Source organism: Lynx rufus, unplaced genomic scaffold (assembly GCF_022079265.1).
Source record: "Lynx rufus isolate CCGP_SWC_20201006 ecotype Redwood Valley unplaced genomic scaffold, mLynRuf1.p SCAF_1, whole genome shotgun sequence".
NCBI lineage: Eukaryota > Metazoa > Chordata > Mammalia > Carnivora > Felidae > Lynx > Lynx rufus.
In genome coordinates, this window is record NW_025814823.1 from 117,366,601 (window position 1) to 117,379,370 (window position 12,770).

Consider the following 12,770-nt stretch of genomic DNA (forward strand, 5'->3'; position numbering starts at 1 on the left):
TCAGAGATGCTCACACTTCTCCTCTGCTTCTGGGAGTGAGAGTGAGAGTCTCTTATCAGCAAAGCCCAGAAGGGGTAAGGAGATGGCTCTAGGAGTGCTCCATATGTGGTGGGATAATACACCCTCTTGAAAGGGTGGAAGGGACTCAGGAGTGAAGTGGCCGGCCAAAGTCTCACACCTTCACCCAGGTGGGACATGGCTACAGATCAGCCCCTTAGGAGCCCTGGAGACTTAGCTGGCTCTCCTTAGAGGCTTTGGAGGCTGTGGGAGCTAGGTCTCTGCTGGGCTCCATCCCAGCAGTTTTCTCTGTCCCAGACAGAGCAGCCTTGTTCTCTCCTCCTTAGTCACAGCCATTGTCTGGCAGAGTTCTGGGGGTGAGGGGTGTCTTGGGGCTTGGATGCCCTGCAAAGGATCAGTCTGGCATGACTCCTAAGTTAATAATGTGTTTAGCTGTGGGAAGGTATTCTTGAGAGCCAGAGGCCTGGAGGAGGCGTCCCTCTGAATATATTACAGCACAACCTGGCGCAAAAAGGGTTACCCGGAGCAGCAGCCATCTTGCTGCAAGGATGCTTTTGTTCCCAGCTGAGGAGCTAAATAAATTCTTTCTAGAGGCTGGTGAAATTCTCATCTAAAATCTCCTCTGTCACTTTTGAGGGCCTTTTCTGCACCCCTCCCTCTGGTTCCACAGGAGACACTTTCAGCCCTTGAATCTCAGCTCCGAATTTCTGAGTCTGTGGGCAGGGAGGAATGGGCTATTTCTTCAGCAGAGGAATCTGGGTTTGCTCACTATGTTCAGATAGGTGTTATTTTCTCTCTGCCTCAGACCTCTGAGACCTGGGGTTCGGTTTGTCTTTGGAGATTAGTCTTTCCCTCCCTCCTCTTTCTCTGTGTCCATTCCCCTCTTTCCTTCCTTGCCCATCCCCAGACTGTGGTGACATTCTTTTTGTGAGTACTCAGCCCCTTTCCCTCTGTTTTCTCCACAGCAAGCCCCGCCCAACACGGACTGGCGATTCTCTCAGGCCCAGAGACCTGGCACCAGCGGGTAGGTGACTGCTTCTCCAGCCCACCCTCTTCTCTGCGGCATTTTCTCAGTGATGACGTGGGAGGAGGTGGGGGAGGGCTCAGCATTTGCTACAAATGGCTTCTTCCCTCAGTTCCGGATTTCAGGGAGGCTTTGGTGTATTGGGGGCTGGTACACAGAGCCCAGAAGGAAAAGGCTTCTACTCTATTTTGAAAGCTCATTTCACACCTCAGCCCCTCCCTTCTCACCAGGTGAATCTTTTCCTATCTCCTGGTCCTGAGGTGGTCTCTGGGTGGAACCCATCTAATTCCTAAGTCCCCCTGTTCCAGGTTGGGCTGGGGTTCAGGCAGAGAACCAGGGGACAGGAGACGGGGGAGGCACAGCCGGCAGTCAGAACCTCCTCCAGAGTCCACGGGGAAGAGCCCAGGAGAGGTGGGGGAGGTGGGTCAGCTGTTGGAAGTGGAGACTGCACTGCTGGAGGCTGGGCTGAGGAGGGAGCTCCTGGGACAGGTCTCCTCCCGCCCCACTCCAGGCTGCCTAGGTCCTGAAACTGGTCCTGCCCTCTCTACCTGCAGGCCTTTTTGTCTGCCACTCTTTCTTACTGCTTTGGCCTTCCCTCAGTCTCTTATCTCAGTTTGTGGTCTTTGCCTCTCACTCTCTTTCTGTCTCTTAGTTTCTGTCTTTATTGCTGCATCTTGGTCCCTGCCGTTTGTGTCTACTTGCCCTGATCTGTGCCTTGCACTGCACCTGGCATGCTGGGTGCTCAATAAATGTGGAATTAATGAATAAATATGACTCTTCCTTAGTCTCAGTCTCTGTTTCTTTTCTGTCTGTTTCTGCCTCCCAGTCTCTTTCCTTGAACGCTTTTCTTTTCCTCTTTCCTAGTGTCCTCATGTTCCTCTGTCTCTAGTCTCTTGGTTTCTCAACCTCTTGATATTTCTGCTTTCCTCTTTGTTCTCAGCCTATGTCTTTTTCCTTGTCTTTGTGTGTGTCTGTTTCTGTATCTCTAAGTGTGTAGTCTGTGTCTGCATTGCTGAATCTCTTCCTGTTACTCTTTGTTTCTCTCTGTTTCCCTTTTATCCTGTCTCCTACTCTTTGTCTCTGTCTCTCATTTTTTTGTACTTGTGGGCAAGCCAGCACACACATCCCCTCACCTCCCGCCCACAACTCTCTCCCTGCCCCTGTCCCTCACATACAGAGTCTTTGATCAGTGCTCACCACCACATACTCCTCTATCCAGGCTATCCCAGCTGTTCATTTCAGTTGAGTATGAATTCCTGCTGAGACAGGAACCTCCTGCGGGTGGTGGGGAAGGAAAAAGCAGAAAGATCTTTAGTTGGTCTGAGGGAAGTGGGGTGGGCTTTGGGCCAGTTCTCCCTGTTAGAAGTCAGGAGCCTAAAGGAGTCCAAGGAACCCAGGAGAGAGAGAGGGCAGAGCTTAGGTCACCTTCCTCTGCCTCCTTGATGGTCAGGCACTTGCTGCCCACATTTTCCCACATGTTATAGTTGGTGAGTGTTAACTGCCACAAGAATCCAGGAGACCTCAGCACATGCCAGGGAGGTAGAGACTCCACCTCCTTGGCATGTGCAGTCCTGCACATGTATCAGGAACTCAAGATGCTTCCTAGAAGGCCTTTAGAAGGCAGAAAAACAGTTGGTTTGGACTGTCTTTGCCCCTCCCTTGACCCCATCTGTCTCCTTTTAATCCAGTGGCCTTGCCAGCCTTTCTGTATAGCTTATCCATTAGGTCATTCATATGTTTATTCATGTATTCATTCATGCATCACCTACTTATTGGGCATCTACTATGAACCAGGCCATGTTCTAAACACTGTCCTGTAAGAATGAACAAGCAGACATGATCTTTGAGCTCATAGACTTCCAGGATAGCAGGTGAGACAACAAATTGACAACAAATTGCCCTAAAAAATGTCTAGTTAGAAATCATAGCAAGTTCTCAGAAAAAGAGGGTCATATGAGTGTAATCGTGGGGGGAAGGGTAGAGAAAGCCTCCAAGAAGAAGTGACATTTGAGCTGAGGTGATGAGAGGTACTGGGCAAATTGTGTCCCCTTTACCCACCTCTGCTGCAGACTGTATACTGGCCCTGAAGCAGAATTCAGTGCTGAACATAGAAGTCCCACAGATTGCTTCTGTTGTCCACTCTGGGTTGAGCACCGTACCCCTGCCTCAAGTCCTTTGTCATCAAATGAAAGACTTGGTGGCCTGAAATGTAGGAGCTCTTGGGGAGATGTAAGGGAAGATTCCCTTCCTTAGTTAAGTTGAGGGGGATGGACAAACATTTCTGATGTAGTTCCAAAATGGCCCAGGTGAAATAAACATTAAGGGCCCAATCCAACAACTATACCTTTTCTCCTTCATTTATTCCATAGTTAGTAAGCACCTACTATAGGCCAGGTGGTGTTTTAGGGGTAGGAGATGACAAAATAGGCCTGCTCCCTGCCCACAAGGAGCTTACCATGCGTTGAATAAAGCAAATATTAACTAAATACCAAAGTAAATGTAAGATCACAGCTATTGTAAGTGCTATAAAGTGCACTACCTGGTGGTGAGGGCCTACAGTAGGGATTTGCCCTGGTAAGGGAGCAAGAGGACCTCTAGGAGGAAGGGAGATTGTGCTGAAATCTGAAGGGTTTCAAATTAACCAGCTCAAGGAGAGAGGGAAGAGCCTCCACACAGGCCTTGTGGTAAGGCCTCTCAAGATCAACAGACTGACAGGGTACTTTGTCTTTGCTGCTGTTATGATGAGTAAATATGAGTGGAAGGATGAAGAAAGGAGATTTATCTAGTCCAACTCTGGCTCCAGCCCTCCATTGCTTCTCTGCTCCACTCCCCTCCACTGCACCATCTTGGCTACTGGCACACCATGTTCACAGCAGGGTTAGTGTTGAGGTGAACCTAGTTCAAGTTCAAGTCAGCACTGGGTCACATTGCCCAGACAAAAGGGGGAAAGACATGTTCTGAAGTCCCTGCCTGCCAGGTGCTCCTCCTTCCAGCCACTGTCCTGTCTCGAGTCATCTTTTTGGCTTCTTACCTCAACAGCTGTTATCTCAAGCTCTGAACCCAGCAAGCCACTTGTCCCTTCTCACACAGTAACACAGGCTCCACCCTGCAGCTGTTCCCAGTCTCTGCACAGTGAGAGTCTCCATTTAGCTTGTCCTGGTCTCCACTCTGTTCTCCTTTGATGGCTCCACACTACCCTTCCATCCCCCTCCTCTGAGAAACACTATCCCTGCTCTCCCTCAGTTGAGGCAGCCATTCAGCAGACAAATAGCAACTTAGTTTTGGGTTTGTTTTTTTTTTTTTCTTATAAAATAATACATGCTCATTGTAGAAGCATGGGGAAATAGAGAAAAATTTTTAAAAGAAAAAGGACTCAAATTTCACAACCCAGAGAAACCCACATTAAAATTTTTTGAATATGAAATTTTCAAATTTGTACAAAAGCAGAACGGTATAATGAACCTCTATGATCCCACCGTCCAGCTTCACCTAATGCCTTACGTTGTTTCACTTCAGTCTCCACCCTGTTTCCCCCTTGAATTACTGTGAAACAAATCTCAGCCATCATATAATGTCATCTGACTCTTCACGGTCTTAGACAATTCTTTTACATACAGAAGCATTAACAATAATATCAATAAACTAATAATATGTTAATACTAAGTAATATAATATTAATAAACTAGTATCATCAAATATCTAGTCTGTATTGACACTTCCTGTTATGTGTCTCTCTCTGGTAATTCATTTGCACGCTTATCCAAATTAAGACCCACATTTTGTATTTGAGTGTTTCAAATCTCTTAAGCTCTTTAATATTTTCACATGTGTATTTTATTATATTATTTTCTTAATGTTTGTTTATTTTGAGAGAGCACGAGTGTGAGTTGGGGCAGGGCAGAGAGAGAGCTGGAACAGAAGATCCACCTGCATCTGTTCTCTTTGCAGTATATCACAATTTTCCCATGTCAGTAAAAAAAAAAAAAAAAAAAAAAAAAAAAAAAAAAAAAAACAAATTCAAAGTTAATTGTTGCATAACAGCCCCTTATATGGACATATAATGTATATTTTAAAAGGCTGACAGGCTTTTACTACCTTAAAAAAATTCATACATGTTTATATTTTAACATAGTTAAATCCAGGCTGTTGTTAGAGGTGACTTTCCCAGACTTTTCTTTTTTTTTGATCATGCTACAGGGAGCATTTTTCCATAGCCCATCTTCTGGGATGTTCCCTCACACACCCATCCAGTGCACCAGAATACAAACTCCTTACGGCAAAACTCTGTCTATCAGCTTTTATATCTCAGGGTTTACCATAGTCACTGACACATAGTGGATGCTTGGAAAATGGTGAATTAGAGATAGTCAATCCCCTCTACTTTTATTGTTCAACATCTCCTAAATCCTGGAAGAGTCTCCTATCCCCACTGCTGCCTCTCTGCTGAAGTCCAGTGTGGTGTCATGTATAAGAACATAGGCTTCAGATTCACATTAGGCCTCTTTCAGGATGTAGCTCTGCCAGTTATTGGCTGTGAGAATTTGGGAGTCTCTTAACCTCTCTGAGCCCTGGATTCATCTACTGAAAAATAGGGATAATCATAATAACACTTACCTGCAGGTGGTTCTGAGGCTTAATTTGGCTATACACACACACACACACACACACACACACACACACACCCACATACAGGAAGAACATAAATATATTCTCTTCCAGAGAATATGAAGCTCTCAGCAAATTGTTCAGAAAGAAGTCAAAGATCTGGCAACCTGCCCATCCGTTTAGCCTGCAGCCTTCAACCATTGCCCAAGAATCCTCCTTATAGACCAGCCCATTATGGTTCCAGGCCTACCCCTCCACTCACCTCTGTTCCCTCAGCACCACTCCCCAGTCTCCACTGGGCATCCCCCTAACCAGGTATCTGACCCTCTTGTCTCCCCTGGAGCCCTTCTCTCTGCTTCCCCTCCGTGACAACTGTTCTCCCCACTCTATCCCAGTTAGGCTTCTCCTCTAGGCATGAGCCCATCTGCCTGAGGCCTCTGCCTTCCAGCACGTCCAGTGACAGCAGGACTGCAAGTAAAGACCCCTGGATTCCCACGGAGACAGAGGTGGCTGAGGCCGCAGCACTGGGCTCCTGTCCTCCTAGAGGGACCCTTCACCCTTAGTCCTCTCCCAGGAGCAAAAGCAGTCTTTAAATTCTTAAATACAATCATGACACCCCCCTCCCTTTAAACACCTCAGTGACTTCTCAGAGCTCTTAGGATGAGACCAAAGTTTTTAGTGTCCATTTTACAACCTCAGCCCCTGACACCATCTCCCCTTGGGATAGCCACACTGGCTGCCCTTAGTCCACTGAACTGGCCAAGCATTTCCTAGCCTCAGAGGCTTGGGGCACGTTCCTCACTCTGCCTGGAAAGCTCTCTCCCACAACACTGCTTTCTCCTAGATACTTCATTTTACTTCTCAACATTTTACTTTGAGATGTTCAAGCTTGTCAAAAAGTTCACTTGTCGAAATAGTGTGATGAACTCAGACATACTGTTTTTACCTAGATTAATCAGTTTGTATTTTGCATTTTTTTCTCTCTCTCTTTCCACACACATACTACACTTTTTTTTTCTGAATATTTGAGAGTTGCAGACATTGTAGTGTTTGAGAAACTTTAGTATACACCTCCTAATAACAGTAACATTCTCATACAAACCATACAAGAATGATCACGTTTGGGAAATTTAACAGTAGTGTAATAACATGTAGTCCACTGGCAGATTTTCATAAATGTTCTCCAAATGTCCTTTTAATTTGTTTGGTATTTTTTTTTTTAAAGCAAGCTCTATACCCAATGTGGGGCTTGAACTCATGATCCTAATATCAAGAGTTGCATGGTCTACCAACTGAGCCAGTCAGGCACCCCTGATGGTTTTTTTTTTTTTTTTTTTCAATTTGGGATTCATTCAAGGAGCATGAATTACCTTTGCTTGCCCTATTGCTTTCGTCTCCTTTAATGTAGAACAGTCTCCTTACTTTTTTGTCTGTCTGTTTTAATGACATGGACATTTTTTAGAGTCCAAGCCAGTTGTCTTTTAAAATGTCCCACAATCTGGGGCTCCTGGGTAGCTCAGTTGGTTGAGCATCTGACTTCAACTCAGGTCATGAACTCATGGTGTCAGCACCAAACCCGCTTTGAATCCTCTGTCCCCCTCTATCTATCTGTCCCTCTCTCCCTCTGTCTCAAAAATAAACACAAATAAATAAAATGTCCCATGATCTGGATTTGCTTATCATTTTCTCACAGTGAAATCAGGTTAACAACCATTTTGGTAGGAATACTGACTGGGTGACATTGTACACCTCCATTACGTCAGGAATCATTTCATGTCATTTTGTTCAGCTATCAGGGATACTCACTTTGTTCATTTAGTTAAAGTGGTATCTTCAGATCTCTCCATTACAAATATATTTTAAAATATTTGTGATTAATAAGTACTCTGTGCGTGATATTTGAGACTGTGCAGCAACCTTTCAGTTTTAATATTTTAATATTCACCAGTGATTGGTGGTTACGAGGTGGTGATTTTCTGTCATTCCTCCTACCTTTGTTTAGATGGAATTGTCCTACAGATTACCTGGAAATTTATTCAGATGTGAATTCCCTGTCTTCTAATTTCCCTTTTCCTCAGGGAAGCTTGGACTGATTGAGCTCCCTAGCCCTTACTAAATCAAGACTCCCTTATACACCCTGCTCTTTGCCCCCATGGCACTTGTCACAGTTACCATTAAATAATTGTGTGATTATTTAATGTCAGCCTCTCAGTATATAGACCATGAGCATCACAGAGACTATGTCAGTCACGTTCACAACTATAACCCCAGTATCTTGCCCAGTGTCTGGCACACAGTAATTGGTCAGTAAATGTTGGTTGAATAAATGGACACAGAATTCCAACTGTTGTCACTCTGAGAGAAATGAGGCTCCTACTTTCCCTTCAACCCTAACTGTCTGATGTGAGGGTGTAGAGGACACATAGAGCAGCTGCACTCTGGCCAAGCCTTAGACTAAGTCCACCTACCTGAGGATGGAGAATCCCAGATCAGGGGAAACCGTAAGCAGGGACAGAACTTGGAAAAATTGTAAAGCATTTCTTGGCTGTGCTCACCCACCATGACAGAATACACCAACATGATCATGCTCTTGCTCTCTCTCTCTCCGTCTCAAGCTTCCAAGGCCTGCCCTGCAGCCCTTACCCTGGTGCCAGATCCTTCCCTATGGTAACCTCACTCTCTTCGTGCGTTTTCCCCCCCATTCATTCAAGCAAGAAATACTTATTGAGGAACTTTGGTGTTCCAGGTGGTGCCAAGGGTCACCTAATGGTGTGTGTGTCAGGGTGGCTCTTCCTTCCCTCAAAAACAGAAATAATATGATATTTCAGAATTCCAAAAAACATGGAAATACTGTGGGAAAAATCTGAGTTGAGTTGGAATTTCTTCAGGTCATTTATAAGTTAGTGTTTTTAACAATCATCAATCACTTCGTGTTTTTCTCAATGCTTAGAGTGTCCAAAGGTTTTAATTAGGTGCTTCAGCAGGAGGGGCGCAGACACCATCTTCTACAGACAGTGTAGACAGGTATAGCAGCAGGAGCCATGCCACCTGAGCTGCCTGGGGGAGGCACCTGGGCTGGGCTGGGGGGAGTTGCTTAGAAATCCCTCTGACAAATTTTATTCATCTTAGCAAGGTAGAAGTTGGGAACTGGCAGTCTAGGGAACACCAGATTTGCTGTGAGAGGGAGCTTGAGGAATTAGGGAAGTGCCTCAGAAAAAGGTTTGATTTCTATAGATGGTGCAAGGCAAGCAAGTATGCTAGGCAAAGGGATTTTTTCAAATTATTTGCAAACATTATATGTTATAATCCTACAGGCCATCTTTGGGCATGGGATGGAGATATAGGTTACTAGATCTGGGAGCTCTAGGAGAGGACGGGAGAGGCGTGAGCTAGGCTGGCCTGGGAGACTGTATTCACCATCCCACTCTCTCCTCAGCTCCCAAAATGGCGATGAAACCGGCACTTGGCCCAACAACCAGTTTGACACAGAGATGCTTCAAGCCATGATCTTGGCCTCTGCCAGTGGTAAGTTGTGCCACTGTGTGTGTGGGGATGGGGGACCTGGGGTTCTGGGGGGAATCCCACAGCCATCTGCCTTAAGACTGGCTATCAACCTGCATGGTTTCTCTGGATCTTTCTCGGAGTCCCTGAGAGGACTCATAATTCCTGGACAAAAACCCAGGTTGAGAAACAGGTTAAGACTTCCTGGGATGCCTAGAAAAGAGTGAGAAAGGAAAGATTTATTGAGGGAATAGAGGGAGTGACGTTAAGAGTCCACCTCCAGAATGGGACCACATGGGTCGGATCCTACTTCTGTCATTTATTATCTTTGTGAATTTGATCATTTTGCTTAATCTCGATAAATCTCAGCTTCTTAAGCCAAGAAAATGGAGACAGTGGCCTCAAAGGGTTGTTGTGAGGATTAAATGAGATGATAACACAAAGCACAAAGTACTGGACCTGTGACGTACAGGCCCTTCCCTCCATGGTTGTGGGCGTGGATACTCCCAGCACAGAGAACACATTTGGATATGTGAGACCCCTTCCCTTTGTTGTTGCCCCACCTCCAGAGCAGGATTTTGATTTTCCTAGAAGGCTAACAGAACTTCACATGCAACAGAGATTCAGCCAATGGTTTTTGTCCCTGAACAGTCAGAAGGGTCCTGAGTAGGGCAAACAGAAAAACAGAATGATGTTAGTACTTGGGAGCACAAGCTTTGGAGGCAGACCAACCTGGACTCAAATCTCAGCACCCACACTTAGCCATGAGTCCTCAAGGAAGGTGCTAAGCCCTTCTGGGCTTCACTTTCAGTGACTATCACATGAGAACTAGAACAGATCTTGCTGGTGTTGTGAGGGCCCAATGCAAGGCCTTAGCATGGGGATGACAGAGTAAGGCACAATAGGTAGTGGCCAAAATTGATTACCTCTTATCTTGTTCGACCCATAAAAGGCAGATGGAGAATAATGCCTTTTCATAAGGACTAGTTTTAGGAGCAGCACATCTTGGGCTTCCTATGAAGGCTGTCAGGGCGTTAGACCCTGGGCTTACTTAGTGCAGTGAAATCCACTGTCCGGCCTGCAGCACGTGTGGAGGGCTGGGAGAGAACCCAGTAAAATCAGAACAATAATTTTCAAATCATACCTATGTTCTGTCCTGGGTGCATGCTAGGCCTGACATCAATTCATCCTCTTAACCAGCTCTGCAAAGCAGGTCTGTGATTACTTACATCTGACAGATGAGAAAACTGAGAAATCCCTTGCTCCAAGGTCCCCATTTTGAGATGCAGATTGGGGATTCTAACCCAGTCTGAGTCTCAAGTTCACGCCTTTGCTTTTGCAGCGACCATGTCTGCCTTTAGATGCAGCCTACATTTCCCTTTTAGCTGAATAGGTGTACAGGCTAACCTCCTCTTACTGTCTTGCGTTATTCTCCCAGACTAGAGGTGCCGGATAAAACACAGGAAGCTTGATTAATTTTAACTTCATGTGAACAACAAATAATATTTTAGCATAAGTAGGTCCCAAACATGAGTATTGGGACATACTATATTAAAAAAGAAAAAAACCTGCTCATTGTTTATCTCAAGTTCAGATTTAATTGGGAGTATTCTGCATTTTATTTGTTAAATTTGGCATGCCTCTCCCAGATGTCTGTGAGGTTAAGTGAAGCCAGGCCCGTGGTAGTTCACGTGAAGGGGGAGAGGAAGGAGAAAGTGAAGAGGGCAGCAAGCCTTCCGGGACAGAACTGGCCCAGGTCTGGGGTGGGCAGGGGATTGTACTTCTGGAGGGGCCAGATACTGAGTATGAAAGAGGCAGGTGGGTGGCTCTAGGAGATACCAAGTCAGGTTCTTGAGGGAAGTAGACAGACAGGTATATTTAACTGTTGTGGGTTTTAGCATTACATGCAGGAAGGAGGCTTTTGGCCTAAATCCAGATTTAAGAAACAGAAATGGAATCAGTATTTATGGCCTAAAACCCCCCAGGGTCCCCTCCCTTGTCAGGGCTCCACCCCTCTGGCCCACACAGCATCTGACCTGAGTTGTAGGCTAGGACCTTGGGGAATGGATCCAGAGGGTTGAAGTGGCAAGGTCAGGCTCTACTCCCACTTTCACACCCGCTTCTCTGCCCTGAAGCCAGAGAGGTTCCTGGAGTCCAGCCCAGCCTGGCTAAGGGGCTGCTGAGGGGAAGTAAGTAAGAAGGAAAGTAAGTACACTTGGGAGGCACTTTAAATAAACACTTGGGGGGAAGTGTGTTCTCAAGGAGGTTCTGATTTGCGGTTCAACTGACTCTGGATTAGCTTGACCAGGCCTCCCTGTCTGGAGGTGCTGTCTCAGCCCTGAGCTGGGGTGGGAAGGGAGGCTGTGAGGCCAGGAGCTGGAGAGGAGGCCAGTGACCTTTGCCCTTTAGGCCAGAGTTTGCCTAGGTTCTTTCTTAATGCCTTTTTTTTTTTTCCTAAGATTTAATTTTTTAATTTTTAATTTTTATTATTTTTGTTTTTTAAATATTTATTTATTTTGAGAGAGAGAGCATGAGTAGGGGAGAGGCAGAGAGAGAGGGAAAGAGGGAGAGAGAGAGAATCCCCAGCAGGCTCCACACTGTCAGCACAGAGCCCCACATGGGGCTTTATTCCACAAACCGTGAGATCTTGACCTAAGGTGAAATTAAGAGTTCAGCTGAGCCACCATCAGGTGTTCCAGATTTTATTTTTAAGTAATCTCTACACCCAACGTGGGGCTCGGACTCATAACCCTGAGATCAAGAGTTTCATGCTCTATTGACTGAGCCAGCCAGCCAGTCACCCCTTTCTGGCTGCTTTTTAAAGAATGTTTCTCTATAGAATGGAAAAGATCTTGGTCCCTGCTCACTGTGTGCTGGGGGGAGGTAGAAGGAGGGACCGATGAAGAATTGATTCTACAGAAGGTCAGAGGCTGCAATCCACCATCTCCCCCCTCAGACTTACAGATGGGGAAATGGAGGCCTGAGTTGTGCAGGGCCTCTGCCAGGGTCACCCAGCTTTCTTAGTGACAGCGCTAAACAGAAGGAACTCTAGTGTCAGCCTTTTTCTGTTAGGCCCTGGATTTGCACATCTTCTCTCTCCTGGTCCAGCCCAACCTCAAAGTCCCCCACAGAGCCTGGGCCAGCATCAGGCCTGTGCTTCTGGTGGGAGGTGGCAAGAACTGGCTTTGTCATTTCCACCTCCTTGGGGTGCTCCTTAGAGATCTGGGATGCCGGTGGGATGTGGGTGGGCTTTGCCTCCAGTTACCAAGTCAAGCCCTTTGTGCCCTTCTGTTTCTACCTCCCTTCTCCCTGGTTCTCCCCATTTCTGCGTGCACACACATGCGTGTGCGTGCGTGTGCGTGTGTGTGTGTGTTATGTGTATGTATGTATGTGTGTGTCCTCCTCTCTCTTCCTCTCTGGCGCCTCTGAAGTCTCCCCTTTAGCCCCTAAATCACTCTGGAATCCTAGCTCTTTGAAGCAGAATCTAGGCCCCTTCCCCCACCCCTTCATTCCCAGGCTGGAAGAGGGTATGCTGAAGGGGAGGGTGAGCTTGGCTCCATCCTGGAGTTAATTAGGGAAAACGTTGAAAAAGTCAATGGAATGAAAGGGCTGGGGGAGGGGA

General features: G+C 46.2%; 1 protein-coding gene across 4 annotated transcripts in view; it reads left to right on the forward strand.

Moving 5' to 3' along the window:
• Positions 1 to 12,770, forward strand: part of LOC124516700 (protocadherin gamma-C5) — a 79,992-nt gene that overhangs the window by 63,253 nt on the left and 3,969 nt on the right. For all 4 annotated transcript variants that reach the window (XM_047086102.1, XM_047086104.1, XM_047086103.1 and 1 more), the window contains exons 2-3: positions 984 to 1,042; positions 9,084 to 9,172. In XM_047086102.1, coding sequence (XP_046942058.1) covers positions 984 to 1,042; positions 9,084 to 9,172 — 148 coding nt within the window. The remainder of the gene's footprint in view (positions 1 to 983; positions 1,043 to 9,083; positions 9,173 to 12,770) is intronic.